At 51.4% G+C, this 25291-nt stretch overlaps 1 protein-coding gene and 1 long non-coding RNA gene across 3 annotated transcripts in view; one reads left to right on the top strand and one right to left on the bottom strand.

Annotated features, from left to right (window-relative positions):
• The window catches only part of LOC117094231 (SH3 domain and tetratricopeptide repeat-containing protein 1-like), a 30512-nt gene extending 10800 nt beyond the window's left edge, over nt 1-19712 (top strand). Inside the window, 12 exon segments of the mRNA XM_033229420.1 lie at nt 2865-3045; nt 4238-4385; nt 6595-6637; nt 6640-6713; nt 7480-7525; nt 7528-7629; nt 8704-8900; nt 11528-11803; nt 12390-12510; nt 13180-13306; nt 14892-14986; nt 19462-19712. Coding sequence (XP_033085311.1) covers nt 2865-3045; nt 4238-4385; nt 6595-6637; nt 6640-6713; nt 7480-7525; nt 7528-7629; nt 8704-8900; nt 11528-11803; nt 12390-12510; nt 13180-13306; nt 14892-14986; nt 19462-19712 — 1661 coding nt within the window.
• LOC117095269 overlaps nt 1-25291 on the bottom strand; it is a 247749-nt gene that overhangs the window by 193176 nt on the left and 29282 nt on the right. The gene's annotated exons all lie outside the window — the stretch shown is intronic.

Genomic DNA, 25291 nt, shown 5'->3' with positions numbered 1-25291 from the left:
CGACTAAGTTTAGAACTGGTTAAGGACAGGCTATGGGGTATGTATTATATATATCTACACACACCATATTTTATATATATACATTACCATTGTAAATATACAATATATATTTATATATATAGACACATATATATTTCTCCCTCTCTATATATACACACACACCACACACATAGATATACACACACACATATATATGAAATACACACACACTTCTACTGCCAAGCACAGAAAGTCAAAACTAGGCAAGAGTTTAGTGTTTATGAAAAAATAGATATTCTTAGTTGAGAGTGTCCTTAAGTTGCCAGGGGAAAGACAGGATGGTTTCACAAAGGAAGATAGTGTTTTGTTTTGTTTTGTTTTTTCCTTTGTTTAACTCTTGAATTTGAAATAATCCAGACTTATTGAAAAGTTGCAAAAATAGTACAGAGAATTCCCGTATGGTCTTTCCTCAGGTTCCCCAAACATTTCACCCCATTTGTACTTTCTCTTTCTCTCTCTGTGGATATATTTTTCTTTTTTCTGAAATGTTTGAGAGTGGAAGGTAGAATGCAGGGTAGGGTGAAAGGCAGAAGGAGAGAGGTTTTGGGAGCCTTTTTTTTTTTTTTTAACCTTCTGAGATGGAGTTTTGCTCTTGTCACCCAGGCTGGAGTGCAATGGTACAATCTCGGCTCACTGTAACCTCTGCCTTCTGAGTTCAAGTGATTCTCTTGCTTCAGCCTCCCGAATAGCTGGGATTACAGGTGCCCACCACCATGCTCGGCTAACTTTTTATATTGTTAGTAGAGGAGTTTCACCATGTTGGCCAGGCTGGCCTTGAACTCCTGACCTCTGATGATCCACCTACCTTGGCCTATCAAAGTGCTGGGATTACAGGCGTGAGCCACTGTGCTTGGCGATTGGGAGGCTTTTGCAGTAACCCAGAGCGCTATGATGAGGGCTGGACCTGGTTGGAAATGATGAGGAAGGTGAGAAGTGATTAGGTCTGGCATATATTTTGAAAGGAGAGTTTAAATGGGTTGGATGACAAGAGAGAGAAAAAGAAGTTTTAAGGATGATGTCAAGGATTTTGGCCTGAGTAACTCGAAGACGAGAGATGCTGTTATTGGGATGGGGAAGACTATGGGAGGAGTGGGTTATAGCAGGGATTATCGAATGTGTGTTTTGGTCATGCTAAATTTGAGGTCTAAAAAGAGATGTCAAGAAGTATTGGCTGGGTGTGGTGGCTCATGCCTGTAATTCCAGCACTTTGGGAGGCTGAGGCGGGCAGATCACCTGAGGTCAAGAGTTCTAGACCAGGCTGATAATTATTAAAATCGATCATTGATGTTTACTAATTATCATATTATTACTCCTAATACCGCAGAGGGTGTACACCTACCTGTGATGTCGTTCCTCATATCCAGGGACAGAGAGCATGATTTTAGTTTTAATATTGCAGTAGGTGTACACTCACCCTGTGACACTGATCCTAATATCCAGGGGGATAGAGGATGACATGACTCCCAACATAGCAATGAACGGACAGCCACCCGATGATATTGCTCCTCATATTCACGGAATAAGCCTATGCTATTACTCTCAATATCGCAGGGTGGACACAGCTCTTCTGTGATGTGGTTCCTAGTATCCGGAGGGGGAGAGGATAACAATTCCAGTATCGCAGGCTGTGTTCACCGGCCCTGTGATATTGTTATTAATATCCTGGAAGAGAGAGGATGATATGACTCCCCGTAGAGCAGGAGGCGTACACCTAGCCTGGGATATTGTTCCTAATATCCATGTAGAGGAGAGACTGATATTACTCCCAATATGGCAGGGGGTGAACATCTCCCCTGTGATATTCTTCTTTATATTCCAAGGCTGAGAGGTTGATATTACTCCCAGTATTGCAGACACTGTACATCCCCGTGTGATACTCTTCCTGATATCCGGAAGGGGAGAAGATGGTATGAATCCCCATATCACAGGAGGTGAACACCCACTCTGTGATATCTTTCCTAGTATGCAGGGGGAGAGGGGATAATATTATTCCAATATTGCAGAAGCTGTACCCGCTCCCCCCGTGATATTGTCCTTAATATTCCAAGGCACAGAAGACGATGTTACTCCCAATATCGCAGAAAGTGTACACCCCCCCGTGATGTTGTTTTCATGATCCAGGAGGGAAGAGGATGATATGACTTTCAACCCCTGCCCCCTGCAATGCTCTCACCCTGCAACACCGACACCCAGCTCAACCTGACAAAAGACCAGAGGTGCTGGCTGGGGGTGTTCATTGCTTCTCTTTTCTCTCTTGCCAGACTCAGTAGAGGAAGCTGAGACCACTTCTGGCTTTGGGAGAGGCCAGGGAGCCTGTGCGTTTGGAGCCTGGTTGCATGAGAGAAGCATGTGTGGGAACGCCAGGGCCTGGCCTTGAACCCCATTCCCCCAACATGATGCCGAGTGTGGCAGACATGACACTTGGCTTTGCTCTCTCAGAGTTCCATCTGCGAGAGGGGCTACTTGTGCCCCTGGCCTCATCAACTCAGGCTGAAGGTGGCCTTGGTCCTGGGCAGAGGGGCTTTGTGAAGCAGAAATAGATGGCCTGGTACAGGGGCCGAGCCTGGCCAGGACCTTGGCCCTGGAAGTTGTAAAGAAGGCCGGCGTCGACCATGAGCATCTGCACCAAGCTGTGCCCATGTCACAGTGTGCTCGGCGTCTGCCCTGGCACAGGTGCATGGCCTGTCTGCGCTCAGGCTCCCCGCCTATGGGGCCCACGTTCACAGAGGTGTGAAAGAGACAAGCACAGCCCAGGGGCCTCTGAGCTCAGCCAGCCTCGCTTCGATGCTGGGAGGCTGACGTCTTCCATTTTGTCTTCTGCCCAGGCCAGCTGTGGACCGTCCAGCAGCTGTGCTACTTCTACAGCGTCGTCATGCCCAGCGAGGCCCAGTGTGTCCTCTACCACGAGCTCCAGCTCTCCCTGGCCCGCAAGGTGACCGACAAAGTGCTGGGGGGGCAGTTCCTGGAGACCATCAGTCAGCTCTACCTGTCCCTGGGCACCGAGCGGTGAGGGCTGGCTTTGCAGTGGTGGGGGTGTGGAGGGGGGCAGGGAGTTAGGAGGGGCAGGGAAGAGGGCACAGGGAAGCTGGCCCAGGGCCCCATCAGCCGCTTTCCTTTGGATCATTTGGTTCCTTGGCATCAGATGCTTTGAGCTGGTGGGTCTGGGGTCGTCCCAGGGCTGCTGCTGGCTCATGAGTCCCAGTTTGAGCCTCTCTTGTTGGGTCAAAGGTCATCTCAACCCCAGCAGAGGCAGTACGTGCACTCTGGGCTGTTCTTCCTACTATGGTGGCTTTTGTCATCTGACCTCTGCCTGCCCCGAGTCTTCACTCCTGGCCTTCATCTGTCCCCTTAAGTGTGACCACAGCAGCCACCTGTGGCTTCTCTCCTACAGAAGACAGAGCCAGCTGTGTCACCTGCTTCCCTAGGGCGCAGGGTTTCAAGGTCTCACATCCCATAGGTGGCCCACTCGGCTTCCCCTGAGCATTTTGACCTGGTGGGGTAACCATGGCCCTGGCCACCCCACACACAGCTCCCGGTGACATTGCTGCAGTCATACCCCCTCGAGTGTCAGACTTACCGAGAGAGTAGGGAAGGAGCCAGATTCCATGGGGACCCGGGAGACTGGCTCCAGTCTTGGCCTCAGGTTCACAGAAGGAAAATGGGCCAGTGTGCTGGAGCCATGTTTCTCAAAGTGTAGTCCCTGGACCAGCAGAGCAGCATCTATGTCACCTAGGAGATGGTGGCAAGTGGGAGTTCTAGGTCCTGCCCCAGGTCTGTGGAGCCGGAAGCTCTGGGGGCAGGGCCAGCAAGCTATACAGACAGGCCTCCGAGTGACTGTGATGCCTGCACACCTTGAGAACCATCGACCTAGATAGCCTCTGGACACTAACGGCTCCTGGTGCATCTGGAAAAGACACAGGCCATGTCTGGGAGGCAGGGGAGATGGGCTAGCACACTCCTCCTGCCACAGGGCAGCATGATGCTCGATTCCCTCAGAAGGATGTCCTTCATCTTTTCCATGCCGTGTGTGTTCACCCTGGCCCTCCCAGCAGCCTGGGAAGGGCAGAACACTGCACACACAAGAGGGCCGTTCCCAGTCCCCACATTCCAGATTCATCTGTCACCAGACCCACGGGAGGAGGCAGACTGGTTCCAGGAGGATGAGAGCCCTTGTTCTGACACCTGTGTCTGATTCCAGGGCCTACAGATCCACTCTGGACTACACCAAACAAAGTCTGGGGATTCTCATTCACCTCCAGAAGAAAGAGGAGGCGCATGCCTGGCTGCAAGCAGGGAAGATCTACTACATCCTGCGACAGAGCGAGACAGAGCGAGCTGGTGGACCTGTACATCTAGCTGAGTGGCAAGGGAGGTAGGAGGGGCTCTGTGCTGTTCACTCTCTGTCCATCCATCCATCCATTCATCCTTCCAACATCTATTTACCTGTTCATCTTTCCATCCATTATCCATTCATCCATCCATCCATTCTTCCATCATCTTCCCATACACCTGTGGGTCCTTCCATCCATCCATCCATCCATCCTTTTATCATCCATCCTTCCATCTATCCAACTCTTTATCCTTCTATCCATCCATCATCCACCCATCCTTCATCTGTTCATCTCTTCATCCATCCATTCACCTGATTGTCCATCCATTCAGCTGTTCATCCTTCTATCCATCCAACCATCTTCCATCCATTCATGATCCATCCATTCACCTGCCCATCCATCCATCCATTCATCATGCATCCTTTTATCATCCATTCACCTGTTCATCCTTCCTTCCATCATCCATCCGTTCAACTGTTCATTCTTCCATCCATCCTTCGTCCACTTGCCTGCTCATCCTTCCATTCATCCATCATCCATCCATCCATTCACCTGTTCATCTTTCCATTCATCATCCATCCATCCATCCGTCCATTCGTCATTCATCCATTCTTTTATCATCCATCCAGCCACCATCCATCCACCTGTTCGTCTGTCCATCCATTCATCCAACCATTCTTCCATCGTCTATCCATTCACCTGTTCATCCTTCCATCCATCCACATTCATCCATTCATCTATTTATCCATTCATCCATATATCCATCTATCATCCATCCATCCTTCCATCATCCATCCACTCACCTCCTGTTCATCCTTCCATCCATCATCCATCCATTCATCCCTTCATCCTTCCATCCATCCATCCATTTATCCATTCATCCATCCGTCCATCACCCATCCATCCTCCATCCATGCATTCACCTGCTCATCCTTCCATCCATTTATCCATTCATCCACTCACCTCCTGTTCATCCATCATTCATCCATCTATCCATTCATCCATCCATTCACCTGTCTATCCATCAATCCATCCATTCACCTGTTCATCTTTCCATTCATCCATCCATCATCCGTCCATTCATCACTCATCCATTGTTTTATCATCCATCCATTCAGCCACCATCCATCCACCTGTTCGTCTGTCCACCCATTCATCCAACCATTCTTCCATCGTTTATCCATTCACCTGTTCATCCTTCCATCCATCCACTCACCTATTCGTCTATCCATGCATCATTCATCCATCCACCCACCAATCTATTAATCCATCCCTCCATTCATCTGTCTGTCCATTTGTTTATCCGGCCATCTATCCACCATCTATCCATCCATATGTACACACATCATCTACCCTCCACCCATCCATACATTATCTACTCATCCATACATACAGACAGACATACACACATCATTCCAACCATGCACCCACCCATCCACCCATCCGTCCATCCATCCATCTACTCATTCCTAAGCCACTGCTGAGCACCTGTTGTGCCTTCTACCTCCCTCCAACTGGTTCCCTCACATCCTCCCACAGTGGCCAGCATCTTCTTCCTGAGGGCAGAGGTGTGGCCCCTCACAGTGCCTAGCACCTGCTGGTATACAGCACATGCTCAAGTAATGGGACCACTCAGTTAACACACAGAAGAACTTGCTCCAAGCGACACGTGGCACATCCTTACAAAATGAATCTATCATAGCGGCTGTTTTCAGAGGCTTTCCCAAACACAGTGTGATCTGAAACAAATTGTGAAGCCCACGAGCCTGGTGAAGCTTTCATTATTGATCACTTGCTGTATACCTCCTTGAGCTGAGGAGAAGGATCAAGAGCTCATGGCCAAGAGGGGACCAGGCCCACCCACAAACACTGTTGATGTGTGGCCCTGAGCTGCAGCAGGGATGTGGCAACGCAGAACGGAACAAGGGGATGGGCTCCCAGCAATCTGGGGGCCACAGAGACTGAGTGCAGGGGGAGTGGCTAGGGCTAGCGCTGGTGGTGTAGGATTCACAGGTGTCGGGCTCCTGGGCTGCAGCTGCTCAGTCACCTCCTGGCACAGGTGCATCAGTTCATTGTCCTCATGCCAGTGGTGGGGCAGCCCTAATGCACAGATCTGAAAAATGCTCAGGTGTACCTGCAGTGTGTGAGAGGAAGGAGGCTGGTGAAGGTGGGTGTGGCCACCTCACCAGGTGTGGGTCTTGAGGGAACCTCTGCCTCCTTTCAGGTGGCACAGAATGTGGTCCTGTACACAGGAGACTCCAACCTGGGATGGAGCTGTTTGAGGCAGCTGGAGACATCTTCAATGGGGCCTGGGAGCTGGAGAAAGCCGTGTCCTTCTACCAGGTGAGCTGGCCTGTGGGCTGATGTGGGTGGGCCTCAGGGGGGGCACCTGGAGGGCAGAGCCACCCATGCACATACTTAGTTTCCCAGTGGTCTCACCGGGAATGATATTGACAGTGCCCCTGCCCGGGACAAACGCTTGAGGCCTGGACATGACTATGGCCCTACTCTTGCCTAGTGATCTCACCGGGAATGACATTGAATGTGCCCCTGCCTGGGACAAACGCTCAGGTCTGGACATGACAGTGGCTTTACCCTTTGCACCTGATGATCTCAAGCAACCATGAGCGGGAAGTCCTGTCCCCATCTTCCAGATGAGGACACTGAGGCCCAGAGACGCACAGGGACATGTCAAAGGATACACAGCATGTCAGTGGGAGGCCCAGGGCCAGGGCCCAGATCTGCATGCACGCCGAAAAGGGGACGGCTTCTCCCTTCCTCTGAGTTCACGGTGTGGCTCAGCTCTGGACACAGACAAATGTGGTGTTTTTAGAGCAGAGAGGAGTGCTGGCTCCCCCGAGTCAGACCCCCGGTGTCCTGGTGGGAGAGGCTGGTCTGAGGCTGCCAGGTGTAGCTGGATGGGCCTCAGATGACTCTTCAGCCCCCAACTTGGGTGTCTGAACCGTGCGTTATCCCAGAGCACAGAGCTCTGTGGAGGTGCACGGGTCACTGGGGCGTGGGAAGCTCCAAGCACATGTTTGAGCTCTGAGGACGGCGCTGGGCAAGGTGGGTGCTGCGGGAAGCCTGACCCCACCTGCCTGTGTGGTAGGACCGGGCCCTGCCCCCGGCAGTGACTACGGGCAACTGCAAGGTGAGCCGCAGCTGTGCAACAAGCCGGTGGCACTGCTGGCCATGCTGGAGGAGCCCCAGGAGGGTTTGGAATTTGCCCACATGGCCCTAGCACTCAGCATCACTCTGGGTAAGTCCCCTGAGCGCCCACCCTGCCAGGACCCACACTTTGCCAGAGCCGAGCCTCCATGTCTGCAGGGCAGGAGCTGAAACAGCTGCTGGATTTTCCCGGTCTCCTGTCCAGGCAGGCAGATCTGCCCAGCTGGCTTCCCTGTGTGGCCGTGGGGCACAGCCCGAGGTCTCTCACATAGCGCAGAGCTCCCCGCCTGGCTGAGCTCTGCTTCCTCTGTCTCTTCCCGCTGCTGATCACAAGGGCCGCCCAGTGTGCCCTCTGCCTTCCAGACATGCCAGGCATCTCGGTCCCTGTATGTGCCAGGCCGAGTGGCACATTCCCTTTGTCTTGTGCCCTTTCCACCTTCATCAACCACACAACTCTCTGGCTGATGAAATCCCAGTTCCCCTTCCAGCAGCCTGCCCCTTAAGGCCCGGCATCCCCTGGTGCTGTGCCAGGTCGTCTGTCCTCCTCCAGAGACAGGGAACCCTGGGCGGGCCGCATGCCCCAGCGCCTTGTGCCTTGGGGCCCAGTACAGAGTAGGTGTGCAGCTGTGTGGGAATGCATCGAATGCAGGCTCCACGGCACTCGCCCTGCAAAGGGGAGGACATCAGAGACAGCCTAGCTGGGTTTGCGCAACTGTGGGGGGACCTGGAGCTCAGGCACGCAGTGACTCCCCAAGGTAAGGGGCTCTGATCGTGACACACCCAGGAGGAGTCGGATGTCACGTCTGTGGGTTGCATGGAGCCGGGGTGCCCGGGAGCACCTGGACTGCATGGCTTTTGGGCTCCCCTGGTTAAAACCAGTGGGCAAAGGCAGGTGGCTATGTGTAGGCACAGAGCTGGGCCGTCCAAGCGCGACTTTGCCAAAGCCTCACAGTAGACAGGGGCAGGCCTTATTAGTTCTGCTTTGCAGATGGGAAAGTGAGTCTGGGAACCCAGAAGGAACTGGCCAGATCTTCCCAGGTGACCACAGGCGCCTGGAGGCAAGCCAGGTGCTGCCCGGGCTCTGCATACCTGCTCCTGAGGTGCCTGTGCCTGACTGCCCCAGGGAGCCACGTCCTCACACCTGCCCCTTTGGCCTACACCCCAGGGGACCGGCTGAACGAGCTCGTGGCCTACTACCGGCTGGCCGCCCTGCACCACCGGCTGGGCCATGGCAAGCTGGCGGAGCACTTCTACCTCAAGGCCCTGTAGCTCTGCAACTCGCCGCTGGAGTTCGACGAGGAGACCCTCTACTACGTGAAGGTGTACCTGGTGCTCGGTGACATCATCGTCTACGAGCTGAAGGTGGGTGGAGAGGGGCAAGGCTCTGGGTGTTCCTGGCCCCCTTGGAGTGGGATCTCCACAGACCCCAGGGGTCTGGGTTCCAGCCTTCCTTAGGAATGGCCCAGTGGCTTCCCTGGAGCTCTGCACCCAGCTAGAGGAGCCGGCAAGGTTCGCAGATACAACCCAGCTCCCAAGCTGGCCAGGCCCCACCCTCAAGAACTCAGTCTCAACCAGGGAGGCTGACACATGAGCGGGCAATGGTGGCCTCTGGGTAAAGAAGGGGGATTGTAGTCAGGGGGACCCTCCTGGAGGAGGTGACACCAAACTGAGTCTTGACAGTCAAGTGTCAAGTTGCATTTAACAAAGAAAACGGGGTCGGGAGAAGGACATTTTGGAGGATGGCATCATCCTCACATTGAATCCACGTTGCAAGATCCAACCCAAATCCCAGTGCCTCCTCTAGGAAGCCTGCCCAGGGTGCCTGCACTGAGCAACTCCTTCCTGGAGTCCCGAGACACCTTGAATCTTCACATCACCCAGGAAGGCTGGGGTGGGACCAGTGTCTTATCATTGGGTTCACAGACAGGGGAACCCCAGATCAGGGCAGGATTCGTGGGGCGGGGCCCCAGCCAGCCAGGCTGAGACCTTGCTGGGTCAGGTCTGTCTCGAGGGGAGGTGCTGTGCTCCCTCTGCCCCCAGTCCTGCAGGGGTGGAGAGCTGGGACTGGCAGACTCAGACCTGGGGTGTCTCCACCCTCTGCCCAGCAGGCACCCGCCCCTCCTCCGCATCGCACCGGCACCGCGTCAGTACTCCTTATGGGCTGAGGGGCTAGGGCGCTCCAGTCCAGGGTCCAAGATCTTGGGGCCTGAGAACAACATGAGCTGGGGCAGCCCTAAGACCCTGCCCTGCATCCCCCACTGCAGGCCTGGGGCTGCCCGGGAGGCCTCCGCCCAGTGCTGGCGACACCTGGTGGTCAGAAGCGATCCCTGTGGCCTCCCAAGTCCCAGCCAGACAGGGAGGTGTCAGGCCCAGAGGGACGCTGCTCACCGCTCAGGGGCTCGCCTGGGACCCAGGCGACGGGCCTCCCAAAAGTGGGCATCTCTCTTGGTCCAGCCTGCCGCCCACTCCGCCTGCCCAGGAGGAAGGAAGGGCCAAGTAGTACCTGAGAGGCCAAAGACCATGGTTGGGTCGAGGGGCACAGCCCTCCTTGCCAGGCACAGCCCTCTGGGTCTCATCGTGACTATGCTGTCAGTGCAGGCCAATTCCCACAGGGAGGCCCCCTCGGAATTCCCCAAGGGCGGCTGTCTTCCAAGGCTACACCCTCCTCCTTGTATAGGAGGCTCTGGACCCAGAACCCAGGTCCAGAGCAGTGGGAGAAAAAGCCGGCTGGATGGGGCCTGGAAGGCTGGTGAAGAAGCAGAGGTAAATGGGCGTCTTTTCCAATTGCCTCTAAAATGGGGTCCCCTTTAGTCTACACGTGAGAGTGAGCCCTGGAATAGGGTGGATTAGGTGTGTCCCGGCTCAGCCTGCCACTCACTAGCTGCTGCACACACACAGGCACACAAACACGCACATTCACACACACAGGAACACGCAGACACATATGCATTGGCTGGCTGCTTCCTGTTTAGTTGGGAAGCCCCCACCCTTTCAGGAAGCCTTTGCCTCCCCCCACCGGCTGAGTCCGGGGCCTCCTGGGCCCTTCACTGTCTCCTGGGCTTTCATCTGCCACAGCCCGGGCCACCTTTGTGGTCAGTGTTCAGTCCCAGGTCCCTCAGACTGGGAGCAAGGACGTTAGGCTCAGCCATGCACCCAGCACAGAGTCCAATGTTCGGCTGGGCCGGGGGGCATTGGATGAGCAGTGGCGGTGACTGGGGCCTTCTCGCCCCTGCCGTGTGTGGGGCGGGGCAGTGAGGGAATGGACTGCTGCATCTTGGACTTTGTCCTTGGCCCTGGGAGCCATCTTGAGATGGTAAAGAGGGACAGGCCAGGCACGGGTCTTAGAGAAGTCCCTTGGGTCACCCTCCTGTGGAGGAGGCGCCTGGGGAGAAGCCAGGTGGGGGGTGGGAGGGTCAAGGAGGAGGTCTGGGAGGCAGCATCCCAACCCAGGAATGGTGAGTTTGAGCCAAAAATGCATTGAAAATGGGAGTGGATGTCTGGGGACTCACACTCCGTCAATATTTCAGGGAACATTGACAGAGGATACCTGTGAGATGGTTTTGTACCTGGCCTGGCCCGTGGAGGGCCTGGAAATGGTCAGCATGGACGGGGGCCAGAGGGGAGCCTGGGTCACTCAACACTGTGCCCCTGCTGTGGCTTGGAGCCACGGGTCCTGCATGGAACTCTCAGAGCAGGAAGGATCTGCCATGATCACAGCCCATGGGGAAAGCAGCCACTGCCTGCAGAAACGGTGGGACTGGGACAGGAGGCTTCGGGTGAGTGGGGCGTAGGGAGAGTCAGGAAGGTTCCAGGGGTGTCAGGATTGTCCCCACCTCCTGCAGCTGAGACCACAGCAGTGTCACAGGCTTCGGGGCTCATGGGGTGAGCCAGCATTGGCTGGACATGTGGAATGACCTGGAGACAGGAACGGCCTCTGGGAAGACGGGCTCCGAGTCCCCCTTTTGCTGAGCATGGCCTGTCCCCTTCAGGACCGGTTTGATGCAGCCAGGTACTACCAGCTGGCACTGGCAGCCGTCGTGGACCTGGGCAACAAGAAGGCACAGCTGAAGATCTACACGCGGCCCGCCACCATCTCCCACAACTTCCTCCTGGACAGCGAGAAATCGCTCTTCTTCTACCGGAAGGCCAGGACCTTTGCCACAGTGCTCAATGTCTGCAGGGTCAACTTGCCTCCTCTGCCACTCTGCGGGTGGGCCCTCTGGTTGGCCCCAGCGACCCTCGCTGAGACAACGTCCGAGGGAGTGGTTTTTGCAAGGAGGATGGTCTCCTGCCTCTACTGGTGTCTCCCGTGGCTCATTTTCTGGGAAATGGAGGCATGAAAGCAGGGTTCAAATAGCAATAAATATATTTTGCAATAACATACCGAAGTCCCCATGGCATCCTTCCCTGTGTGCTTCCTGGGCGGGGTCTAGGTGCCAGCTCCTTCCCTGGTGGCAGCCCTCTGATCTGGGGATGAGAAGGACCCTGAGTCCAACAGACCTGGGCCAGGTCACCATGAGTCTCGGTTTCCTCGGCGGCCAGAGGGGAGACAGTGGTGGAACTGCCTGGGCAGCTCCCTGCTCAGAGCTTTTGCTGTAGGTCTCCTGCCGCCCTTGCCTTTAATCTTCAGGCCACTGTGCCTGCATGTAGGGGCTGCTAGTGTCCCTGTCCGCCATTGAAGAAATAGAGGCACAGAAAGGTTAGGTGTCTCGCCCACCGTCACGCAGCACTTAGGGGCGGAGACGCAGAGCCCAGTACACTGACCACCACACCACCCTGCCAGCCTGCAGCCAGGAAGGTGTCCCCCATTAGGACCCAAGGTCAGCTCCTGGACCTCTCTTGTGGTATCAGGAGAGCCGCAGGCCAGTGAAGGTGGCCCCGGGGATCCCTCACTCTGTGTCCTCTGCTCCCAGAATTGGTTGGGCCGAGCCTGGCCAGTCCCAACTCTGGCCACTGGTCAGCCCTGCGGGAAGTGAGATGCACGGATCTCCGCCTGTGTAGACGCTGCTACCCAGTATTGAAAGCCTTATCTGGGCTGCCCCCCAGCCGTCCCCACATACCCCTCCCCTTCTGGCCCCCGGCTCTCATCCCAGTCCCTGGAATCCCGGGTTTTCCTTCTTGGAATCTCTTGGCCCCAGGGAACACAGCTCACATGGTCTCTTTGCCAGTTTATGCAAGGAAATCGAGGTTCAGAGACTGTGGAGATCCCACGTGATTCTCACATACACTGCACTCTCCCAGGCCCCTCTTTTAAACACTTTAAATGAGGTGACTTTCACATCGCATGCAATTAACTATTTCAAAGCGAATAATGGGGTGGCATTTGTGCATTCACAGTCCTGTGCAACCACTCACGCCAAGTAGTTTCAAAACGTGTTCATCTCCCCAGAAGAAACCTGCCATCCTCACTAAGCAGTTACCCCTCCTTGGTATCCCCCAAGCCCCTCGTTTAATGGAAGGGGAAGCTGAGGCCCAGGGAGAAGACTTGCCAGTGGGCGGAGCTCTGATAATAAGTAATCAAGCACCCATCTGCTGGTTCAATGCTGGGTTGGTTTTCCACCCAGCAGAGGTGACAGAGCCAGGAGGTTCTGGGAGCGCCACAGGTGTAACTGGTTCAGGCCTGGGTTGGTTTTCCACTCAGCAGAGGTGACAGAGCCAGGAGGTTCTGGGACCCCAGGCTTGCAGCCAGAGCCCTGCCCTGAGCCTCCCCACCAGGGGGCAGCAGAGAGCTTTCCAGAACCGGCCGCGGGGCTGGCGGGAAGCAGCGGGTCAGAGCTGCTGACAAACCTCACGTGGACCCCAGATCACTGTCTCTGTGTGTTGGGCTTGAGAATTGGAGAGGAGGCCGCATGATTGGAAACGTGAAGACAGCATGGCCTGGCTGGAGCAGCCGGAAGCGTCGTCACGTTTACTGAGGACACAGACTTCCTGCCCGCCAGGCCGGGCCTGCAGCCACTCTTCTCGGGGTGGGGCCTGTAGGTCCGGGTTGCTCTCGGTCCCCGACCTGCCTCAGAGTCCGGGGGGCTTCGGAACTGTGCCTCCCCATCTCCACCCACCCTGGCTGGTGCCACGAGGGGACTGGATCCTGGGATCCTGTTCCTCTTGGGCAGCAGAGACTGAGGGACCAGAGGAGATGATGGGTCTCTAAGCCCCACATTCAAACCCCAGCCCACCACGCACAGTCTGGGGGTTCATGGTGAGGGAGTTGATGTCTCCGAGCCCCAGTTTTGTCACCACTAAAATGAGGCCGACATACTGGGACAGAGTGCCAGCCCCAGGGCTAACAGAGGCCTGTTCCCTACTGAACATACCTCTTACTCCTAGGAACAGCTCCAACAACCACACACGAGGGAACACTCAACCCAGGCCAACTTGTCAGAGGCACGTGAGCCAGAGCGACTCCATCTTGAATGGAGGTTGGGTAAAGGGAGGATGAGACTTGCTGGGCCGCCTTCCCAGGAGGCTAGGCATTCTTAGTCACAGGATGAGATAGGAGGTCGGCACAAGATACAGCTCATAAAGACCTTGCTGATAAAGCAGGTTGCAGTAAAGTCGGCCAAAGCCCACCAAACCCAAGATGGCCACGAGAGTGACCTGTGATTGTCCTCACGGCTCATTATGTGCTAATTCTAATGCTTTAGCTGCCACAAGACACTCCCACCAGCGCCACGACAGTTTACAGATGCCATGGCAACATCTGGAGGTTCCCTACATGGTCTCAGAAGGGAGGGCAGAAACTCTCAGTTCTGGGAATTGCCCACCCCTTTCCTGGAACACTCATAATAGTCCAACCCTTGTTTAGCGTATGATCAAGAAATAACCATGAAAATGGGCAACCAGCAGCCTTTGGGGCCACTCTGCCTATGGAGCAGCGATTCTTCTTTCTTTTTTCTTTTTTTTTTTTTTTTTTTTTTTTGAGATGGAGTCTCACTCTGTTGGCCGAACTGGAATGCAGTGGCATGATCTTGGCTCACTACAACCTCTACCTCCTGGGTTCAAGCGATTCTCCTGCCTCAGCCTTCCTAGTAGCTGGGATTACAGGCACCTGCCACCACGCCCAGTTAATTTTTTGTACTTTAGTGGCGACAGGGTTTTGCCATGTTGGACCAGGCTGGTCTCGAACTTCTCACCTCAGGTGATCCACCTGCCTCGCCATCCCAAAGTTATAGGATTACAGGAGTGAGCCACTGCGCCCGGCCAGAGTAGCCATTCTTTTATTCTTTGTCTTTCCTAATAAACTTGCTTTCACTTGATGGACTCACCCCAAATTCTGTCTTCTGTGAGATCCAAGAAACCTCTCTTGGGGTCTGGATCGGAACCGCTTTTCAGTAACAAACTTGCTTAACCTCTCAGACCCTTCGTCTCTTCATCTGTAACCAAAGACAAAGCCTCCCCCGAGGTTCCAAAAGTGTGCAGAGAACGCATGGGAAACGAGGGGCACAGCGTTGGTGTGCAGAACCAGTATCACAGACTGGGTGTCAAGCCACTGTCATACTGGAAGTAATATCACGCTCTCCCCCACAAGTTATGAGGAACAATATCACAGGGGGGTGTGTACCTTCTCCAGTAGTGGAAGTAGTATCATCATCTCTTCCTTTAGATGACAGGAACGATGTCACAGGTTGGGTGTACATCCCGTGTGTTTTTGGAAGCAATGTCATTCTTCTTGTAGGTTTTACGATTCATATCACAGGCGGGGTGTACACCCCTTGTTATATTGGATGGAGTCTCATCCTCTTTCAACCTGTATCTTTAGAACAATATCCCATGGGGGTTGTATATCTCTTCAATATTGGTAGTAATACCATCTTCTCCTTTCCTGGATATGAGAAACAGTATCAGAGGAGGGGTGTACACCCCTTGCAATGTTGGCAGTAATATCATCTCTCGCCTGTGGTTATTAAGGACAAAATCCCACGGTGGCTGTATGGTTCCTACTTTATTGGGAGTAATATCATCCATTCACCCCCTGGATATCAGGAACCATATCGCAGAAGACTTGTCCAACCCTTTCGATATTGTCAGCCATGTCATCTTCTTCCCGCCTGGATATTAGGAACGATACCCCAGTGCTGGGGGCGGTGTGCACCCACTGCGATATCGAAAGAAAACTCAGCCTCTTTCCCGCTCGATATTAGGAACTATATCACAGGCGGCTGTACACTTCTTGCCATATTGGGAGTCTTATCATCCTCTCCTATCTTGGATATCATGAAAAATATTACAAACGAGGTGTACACCCGCTGAGATATTGAGAGTAATATTACGCTGTCCTCTTCGGGATATTACGAACAATATCACAGGAGGTGTGTACAACCCCTGCGATATTGGGAGAAATATCATTCTCTGTCCTTGAATATAAGAAACAGTATCACAGGAGGATGTACCACCCCGTGATACTGGGAGTCATATCATGTTATTCGGAACAATAGCACAGTGGGTGTGTAAAACCCCTGCGATATTACCACTAGTATTATCTTCTCCATCCCAGGATATAAGGAACAATATCCGGGATGTTCACCCCTGTGATATTCGGGATAATATGTGCCTCTCCCCGGCTGGCTATTAGTAATATCTACCTCTCCCCGGCTGGATGTGAGGGAAAATATCACAGTGGAGGTCCACGCCCCTTGCGATATTGGGAGTAATATCATCCTCTCGCACTCTGGATAGAAGAAACAAGAAGACCGAAAGGATGAACACACACTGCGGTAATTTCATTAATGTCATCCTCTACCCCCTGGTTATTAGGAAAAACAGCATAGAGGAGTGGACACTTTCTGCGATATTGGGAGTAATATCAACTTCTCCTCGCCGGGTATCAGGAATAAGTCTATTAATTATTAATATTAATAAATATGATAAAATTAATACTAATCAATGACATTAATAATGACAATAAAGACACTAAATACTATACTAATTAAAAATGTTGATTAGTATTAATAATTAATATTAACACTATTAATAAAATAATATCATCAATTAATGTTACTTAAATCAACACTAAGTGATGCTGACAATAAAACAATATTAAGAATTAATCGTAATAAATGTCAATTATTAACAATGAATTTTTGGCATCCATCATCTATTTAAAATAATTATCAATATTAATGGTAAAATATTAATTGATAGTATTAATAACTATTACAATCGATTCTTGATGTTTAATCATTAATAATATCATTGTTCCCTGAGCAATACATTGGAGGTGTACACCGGTCTGTGAAAGAGTTCATTATTTCCAGAGGGGAAGACGATACTACTCACAATATCCAAAACAGGCCGTGAGTCCACCATGGCTCCCAATAACCAAGGGGGGGAAGGGGTGGCTATGGATCCCCACCTTGTGGAGGGTGGCTCACCCCCCTGCGAGGTGGCTCCCAATAGCCAAGGGGGGGAGAGGGGATGGCTATCGGTCCCCACCTCGCGGGGGCTGGCTCACCCCCCTGCGAGGTGGCTCCCAATAGCCAAGGGGGGGAGAGGGGGTGGCTATTGGTCCCCACCTCGCGGGGGATGGCTCACCCACCTTGTCACAGCCCCTGCTTTTGACAAGGGCATTCCAAAGCTAATCTGAAAAACTAGTCCAGGCCATGATCGGTGGGGGGTCGGAATTGCCTCATCACTCCACCTCCCTTCTAGAATTAGAACTTAGACTCTTAGTCTGATGGGAAACATTTACAATCTATTCTCTCCGAAGCTACCTGGAGGATTCCCTCCACATGACAAAGCCTTGGTCTCCACAACCCCTTATCTGACAACTCTCTCGACCATCTGTCAATCAGGAAATTTTTGAATCTATCTATGACCTGGACACCCCTGCTTCCAGCTGTCCCACCTTTCCAGACCAAACCAATGTACATCTTACATTTATTTGATCGATTGTCTCATGTCTCCCTAAAACTGTAAAACCAGGCTGGGCTCTGACCACCTCGGGAATACGTTCTTAGGATCTCCTGAGGGCTGTATCAAGGGCCATGGTAACTCATCTGGCTCAGAATAAATCTCCAAATGCTTCACAGAGTTTGACTCTTTGCTGACATGGTACCTTTCATGGGTATTCATCTGGGGGACTCACCATCAACCGGAGGCAGCAGTTGCCCACTGTGCAAAAGTCTCTGCAGGACTGAGCCTCTGGCACGGGGACTCCAACCCCTGAAGCAGCAGCTCTCCCACGTCCCACAGCCTGATAGACCTGCACCTCCCGGGCTTCTCATTTCAGAGTCTCAGCAACACATCTACCAAATGTCATCAACATCACAGAAGATTCCTCGAGGCTTTTGGCTGTTGTTTCTGGTGGACATTTTAGTGAATGAATCACTATTTCAAGGAGGATAAAGGCTCACTATTCAAAGGCATGTTTTTGTCAAGTTTTGTCATTTCAGCTTCATGCATTTAAATCATGAAGTGAGGCTTGTACCTGATACATTACAGAATCTCCACAAAATAGACAAAATTCCAATTCTGTACATTCACTCTTTCTTTTCCATATGCATATGGATGGTGGTAATTTAAGTTGCCATTCCAACAGGATTTCTACATTAAACTGTCTTCTACTTTAAACACTACGTGTTAAACATTACACATTCCATTGTTAAACATTTACAGCAGGGTCTGTATGGCCTGTTTTAAAGATTTCTTCCTCACTAAAAATAAGCGTTTAAACAATAAATGGTCTACTCTAAAATATTCTAGAGACAGAGATACCTTTGGAGAGTGGACACACTTAACACAGAAATCCGGAACATCAAACAGGCACAACCAGCAGTGAGGGTGGTAGGGGCGCCATGTGAGTGCCCCTCAAAACACGCACAAGCCTGGCTGCTTAAAAGGAATGAATATAGCTCAACACTCCTATGTGAACATGGACGTGTCTACTGCCTTACAGAATCCTCCTAGCTGAGCTGCAGGAACCTTCCTTGGGGCCTTTTCTCACCTACACTGCCTACAGGTGCCCACTGGGCTCCCTGGACAGTCTCGTGTCTTTGTTTAGAATATCACAGTACTTGGAGGCCTGTTTAATACCAAGTCAGAGCCTTATCATAACTCAGACACCATCTCTCAGGGCTTGTGGGCCAACTTCAGCTAATGCAGGCTGCTCCACAGTGCCCTGCAGGTGGGCTTGGTGCATCCACACGATTTTAAGATTTGGGGCTACCGTTTTCTGCAGTCACAGATGCGGACTTACATATTCATCATGACTGAAGGCAGCACGTATTTTTATGTTCCTTCTGTAATGGTAATAAGCATGGCAACATTTCCCCGATCCTTAAAAAAGCCTCCTAACAGCAGTTGCATTCCACCCCCTTCCCTAATAGAATTTACCAAACTAGGTGAAATCAGTCTTCATGAGAAAGTGACAAATCAGTGTTCACACAATGGCATAGTAGCTGGGCATAGAGTGTACGTCAACAATCCAAACTAAGCACCCATCACAATTATTCCCAACTCGCAAAAAAGCTAGAAAAATTAGAAGGCTTAAAACATAATTATAAATGAAAACAACAAGAAATCAAAGTTTCTGAGGAGCATTTGTTAGCCAAGCAAGGAAAGCCATTAACCAGTGCTGATTACATTGCATTTGATTACAGCAGCCAAAGACGTGTCCAGAGGAACACTTTTAAAGATTAGTCTTTCAGTAAGAATGGTTGCTTAACAAGTTCAGACTACTGGGCTACACCAATCGTCAATTAAAAAGCAAGGGAAACGAGTGGGAGTCATTTTCCTTAATCCTTAATGTGTCAAAAATTATCACATTGTTCAAGCTGGTCTCCAACTCCTGACCTCAGGTGATCCGCCTGCCCTGGCCTCCCAAAGCGCTGGGATTACAGGCATGAGCAACCATGCCTGGCTGAGAAGTGTTTGACAGAGGCTGAGGGGAGGCTCCTGTCCCTTCCTGGGACATCCACGTCCCACCCAGCTTCCCACACCGACTATGACACTCGAAGCATCACAGCAAGGGCAGCTGCGTCCCCGCAGTTCTCTGCACTAACGCCACAGCTGCGTGAGCAACCACAGCCCTGGAGCTGCCACTCAGCCTTATCCCGCTGGCACAAGCACAGCAGAAACTACCACGCCCCCAAGAGGGAGGAGTGGGGATCCAGGGGAGTGAACCAGGAGGAAGGAATGCGGCCCAGGGGAGTAGGGAGCAGTGGGGGTCCTGCGGAGTGAACTATGAGGGAGGTGTGGGGGCCCAGGGGAGTGAACAAGGAGGGAGGCGTGGGGGCCCAGAGCAGTGAACCAGGAGGGAGGCGTGGGGGCCCAGGGCAGTGAACCAGGAGGGAGGAGTGGGGACACAGGGAGTAAACCAGGAGGGAGGAGGGTGGAGTTTGGCCCAGGGAGTGAACCAGGAGGGAGGAGTGTGGTCCACGGGGTGAACCAGGAGGAAGGAGTGTGGTCCACGGAGTGAACCAGGAGGGAGGAGTGTGGTTCAGAGAGTGAACTAGGAGGGAGGAGCGTGGTCCAGGGAGTTAACCAGGAGAGAGGTGTGGGGTCCAGGGGAGTAGGGAGGAGTACGGTCCAGGGGAGTGAACAAGGAGTCTCTGGGGGTAGCAAGTTCATACACCACAAACACCTCCCAATCCATCCGCGTGCAGGGAGAGGACGGAAACCACGCAGGACCTGCAGCGCTTTCTCCTCACAGATGAAGAGTGAGGATACCGTCTCATGCATGAAATCAGAGCTAAAGTTCTACCACGGTGGGGAGACGCTTCACAGACCCAAATGGGTGCAAAAAGAAACCAATCATACAAGATCAGTGGATGGAAAGGGATCAGAAATTTAAGCCTGTAACAGGCTTTCAGAAAAAACTTCACTTGATCTGCAAGATGACTGCAGCTCTGCTTGATCATTTCTGCAAATGTCTAACTCGCGTTGAGCCATCTCAGAGCCGTTCAAGAGGAGTCACAAAATCAAAACGCCAAGGCATGCTCCGTATTGTAGATGGCCTGCAACAGTATGGAAATGAGCAGCGGTGCCAGAGCTTTCAAGTTTGTTTGAAGTCAATTCCAGTATGAGGGCAGCATCTTCCTGGCTGAAGCAATGAGGTGGGCTCCTGCTCACGGCATGAGAGACCAGCTTTCAGCGAAGGTGCTGAAATCTAAGCAACATTATAAGAAAAATCACTGAATTCTGCTCGAGGCTCCAAGGGTGTTTTCTTCTCTGAAAGGAACCCCCTTCCGGGACTTGGGATTGAGTGACAGCCTTCAATTGTGGTTATCCTGGTGGTAACAGGGAACTCCTCAGCCTGCTGGGAGCTGGGGCCCTCTACAGCCTCACGGCTCCACAAGCCAGTGTTCTAAGGATCACACGTGTGCAGATAGCAAAGCTTGCTGCATAGACGACAGGTGCTAACAAGCCCCAAACGTCTCACTCATACTTGATAACCACATCTGTTTTCTCAGCCTCCACAGCGTTTCACACTCTGCCTTTATATGGAGAAGAACCGTGCATCCTGAGTGCCACAAAGATTCAACTCCTTCCGGGCAGAGGGGTGCATCTTTCCGTCATGGGGTCCTCACTCCAGCCGGCACAGGATTTGCAGAGTGGGCGAGTCTAATGTTGATGACACTTTCTCAATATTCCCTTCACACCCCTCCAAAAACAAGAGTAGTGCCAGCTTCTTACCGAGGTTGTCATGAGGAAAATATTTTTCTCTTATTTGTCACTTTTTAAAGTAATACTTGTGAAGAATGTGACTCTGCATGTACACTGTAAGCACCTCACTGTGAACATTCTGCTCTCCTGTGACTGTATTCACAGGTCCCAAGGACAAAACTTCTCCATAGTAGCCAAATATATATATATATATTTTCACATGACTTCCACTCATCTGAAAGTCACATATCTGGCTTTTCCTTCATAAAAACATCCAAATGATCCACAAGCCAGGTTTAATAAACACATTGGTCCAAGTGCGAAAATGACCCCTCAGTCTCCCTCCCCTCCAAGACCAGGGCAGCCAGGAAACTGCGCTCTCCACTAAATGACAGCCGGCAGGATTCCCTAAATAAGCAGCCGGAAGTTTACCATCTCACAGAGCGCGCCTTTCAAGACTCAAGATGTCCCCCGCTCCCTGAATGTCCTACAAAGAACAGACTACCCAAATGAGGACTGAGGCAGTAAAGAAACATGTTTTCGGCCGGGTGCGGCGGCTCACGCTTGTAATTTCAGCACTTTTGGAGGACGAGGCAGGCGGATCACAAGGTCAGGCGATCGAGACCATCCTGAATAACACGGTGAAACCCCCGTCTCTACCAAAAATACAAAAAATTAGCCAGGCATGGTAGCGGGCACCTGTAGTCCCAGCTACTCGGGAGGCTGAGGCAGGAGAATGGCGTGTAGCTGGGAGGCAGAGTTTGCAGTGAGCCGAAATCGTGCCAGTGCACTCCACTCTGGGCGACAGAGCAAGAGTCTGTCTCAAAAAATTAAAATAAATAAAATTTAAAATGTTTTCAGCAAATAGCGTCAGCGACCCACAAATGAGAGGAACGGTTTTGATTCTAGGAGGGAAACACTACAAAGCACGTACATTTTAGCCCCGTAAGTGAATTCTTTGGGCCGTCCTGTGTCCGCTATCAAATGCAGCACATCAACTCAAAAGGCAAAGTTCTATAAGTCACATCCAAGGAGGGGAAAAATCGTTCTAAGTTTTAGCAATCCAGTAAGAACCCGATCCAGAGAAGCCTACTTGTTCCAGACTCTAAGCAGCAATATATTGCTACAATGTAATGAAAACAAAGGGATGATTAAGAAAATTTTGCACAATTCCTAGCACAGATTTTAGGAAAATAAAACCGTTATCTTTCCACAATTACATAACCAAGCATAATCATTCCATTATTTTACATAAACAAATGATAAAGGAGAGTATGCTTCGGAAAACATTATTTCCATATGCCAACGATGAGGCAGAAGACAGTTCCTCAGCCTCATATGACATTTGACTACCAAAGTACTCTGGCCCAAGCCCAGCCCGGTTAAGCGGAAATGAAGTCAACGTGTGAGTGACCATGGTGGGGCACTCTGATAGCCACTGTCCAGGAAAGAACAGCTAACATCTTTCTTCTTCATGGGAAAACCGAAACATACTCGAGAGACCTTGATTCTTTAAAACACAGTCTGCCCCAGTACTAACCTTAAGCTCCCATTGATCAAGATTGCCATAACCACAGAGGTGTTTTTCCAGGCCCTCGAAAATCACGGACATGGTACATACACAACGTTTCCAAACACTCAATGCTGCCAATTTGTTAAATGTGCTGTGATACCGGAGGTCTTGTGCAGGACCAGAAGCGTCGCAGCCTGGTTATCTGTCCTGGTGTTCAGTGCTTTGTATGTGCAAAACCTGCTGTTACAATTTACTGGGCTTAGTGTGATTCAGTTCGTCACAGAAGAGAGCTATGACATTTACTTAATTCCACGCACAGATTCTCAGGTTCACCTTCCACAAGTGACTGCTCTCTCCATGAGACAGCGGAGGGAAGACCCAGGAAAGGCCTGGGAGATGCCAGGTGCTCACAAACTGGTATCAGTCTGCTGGTTTTGCCTTAAAGGAAAACAGACATAGAAGAAACTAAAAGGGTTCACTACACTAATATCACAATGTCTCAACTTTACCTCAGCCAAAAAGAAAAGCGGAAAAGCAAAACTACTGCAGGGCATGATTCCAGTGCTCATCTGAAACATGGAATATTTAGAAGACAAAGCTTATTGTGAGTGCAAGTAAAATACACATAAAACACTGGTGTCACAAAACCCAGTCTTTGCGATTGCTTTTATAAACAGTAAAATTCTCATGAGGATCGCATACATTAACTGATTTTCAAATGAAGGGACTGGTCAACTTCAGGGCATAGGATTCTGCCACATACGAGGGGAGCAGTGAGAGAGAAGAGCTAGGATCAAGTGTCCTGAAGCTGTCCTAGGACTGAAATTCAGTTTCTGCCAAAACAAAAACACAGGAGTCTGTCAACTTCGATAGCAAGCTCTGCTTGAGAACGTCAAGATGTTCAAGTTGCAAAGGGGCTTCTCCCTGCTATGGGCACGTGTCATCCTTGCAAAAACACAGCTCAGCATCATCAAAAACCAGGAAAGAACACAAGCCTTCCAGACATGTAATCCAAGAGCAGAAGGGAGCAGAGGCCAAGCTTGCTCGGCAGAACTGTCCCCGGAGGAGAACAGCACAGAGGACGTCACAGGGAGGGCAGGGCAAGCAACAGCAGCTTCCGTCTCACCGCAAGCAGGGCCTGAGCCAGGGGCGCAGTGTCCTCCAACCTGACAAGGAGGCGCAAGGAACCACAGAGAAGTCAATTCAGGGTCCTTTTCAGAAAGGGGCAACAATGAGAAAATCTGGTCTCATCCACCCCACACCCCCCACGGTAACAGCTGAACTCGCACGAGTGTCTGTCACATTCCCCAACCCCTCTTGCAGATGCTCTTCCTGCACCCGGGTGCTCGTCTCCGTGCTGCTCCTGAGGCCACACCTGTTGCCATCCAGTAGTGACCAGGAATTCACCTTTGTCCGGGAGAAGCAAACGCAGAGTTCACACACTCCCGTACAGGTTTGCTGGCCGAGAATCTAACTGCACTGTCCGATTCCAGATGTGCTGCTACCAAGGAGAACTTTCGATGTCCAGCATTTATAAACGGTATCAGTGGGTTCTCCTGGGACTCCCAGGCAGCCGCACGAGGGAGGGAGCTGTTGCCCTGTTACTCCGAGCCAAAGCAAGCCTGTGAGGCAAACACCACAGGCCACATCACACTCGAGCACCGACTCTTGACAGTTGCTTGTTCGTGTGTTAAGAAGAGTTCGGGGTACAGGCATCAGACAGGCCTGATCTCAGCCATGGGACAGCAGTGACGGCCCACAAGCCCCATATCTAAGCCCTGACTTGCCCATCCGGCCTTCCTTCAGGAACAATGCCACCCTCACAGTGCAGCCATGAACGCTAAGTCAGCACGTGCATACACAACCAAATTCATTTCAATTGTGCTTTCTACCCCAATTTAATACAACCAAGCACTATCATTGAGACTGAATAACCAATATTAGAACAGAAGATCAGGCCAGCGATGGTGGCTCAGACCTGTAATCCCAGCACTTTGGGAAGCTGAGGTGGTTAGATCACTTGAGGTCAGCAGTTGCAGACCAGCCTGGCCAACATGGCAAAACCCCATCTCTACTAAAAATAAATTATCCGGACATGGTGGCACACACCCTGTAACCCCAGCTACTAGGGAGGCTGAGGCATAAGAATCGCTTGAACCTGGGAGGTAGAGGTTGCAGTGAATGGACATCGTACTACTGTGCTCCACGCTTCCAGCCTGGGTGATAGACCAAGATTCTAGTAAAAATATAAAAGGTCAAGATGAAAACTGATTGCCAAGGTCCATGTTCCATATACTTCAAACATAAAGTTCATTAGTGGTACTTGATCAAGTTGTGGCTTTCTTCATTACAATCTTGTATATCCTTCTAACACAGCTCAAACTGTTTACATTTGAGCACACCTCGAGTATAACAAAAATAAAGTGCCTACATTTCATCAATGAGCAAGTTCCAGTAAGGCTGCATCCTGCTCTAGTTAATCCTTTGACAACGTAAAACTGAACCATCCTGACATAGCACTGACACATGGTACAAGAATAATGACCTCCAATTAAATCGCTAGATTTAGAAAACACATAAATATAGTTTATCAGTAATTCACCAGCGATAAGCAAGATTTTAAAGGAAGAAAAATATCGGG

This window comes from Trachypithecus francoisi, unplaced genomic scaffold, assembly GCF_009764315.1.
Source record: "Trachypithecus francoisi isolate TF-2019V2 unplaced genomic scaffold, Tfra_2.0 Lachesis_group13, whole genome shotgun sequence".
NCBI lineage: Eukaryota > Metazoa > Chordata > Mammalia > Primates > Cercopithecidae > Trachypithecus > Trachypithecus francoisi.
The sequence above is the reverse complement of the archived record's forward strand: the minus strand, read 5'-3'. Positions and strand labels throughout refer to the sequence as shown.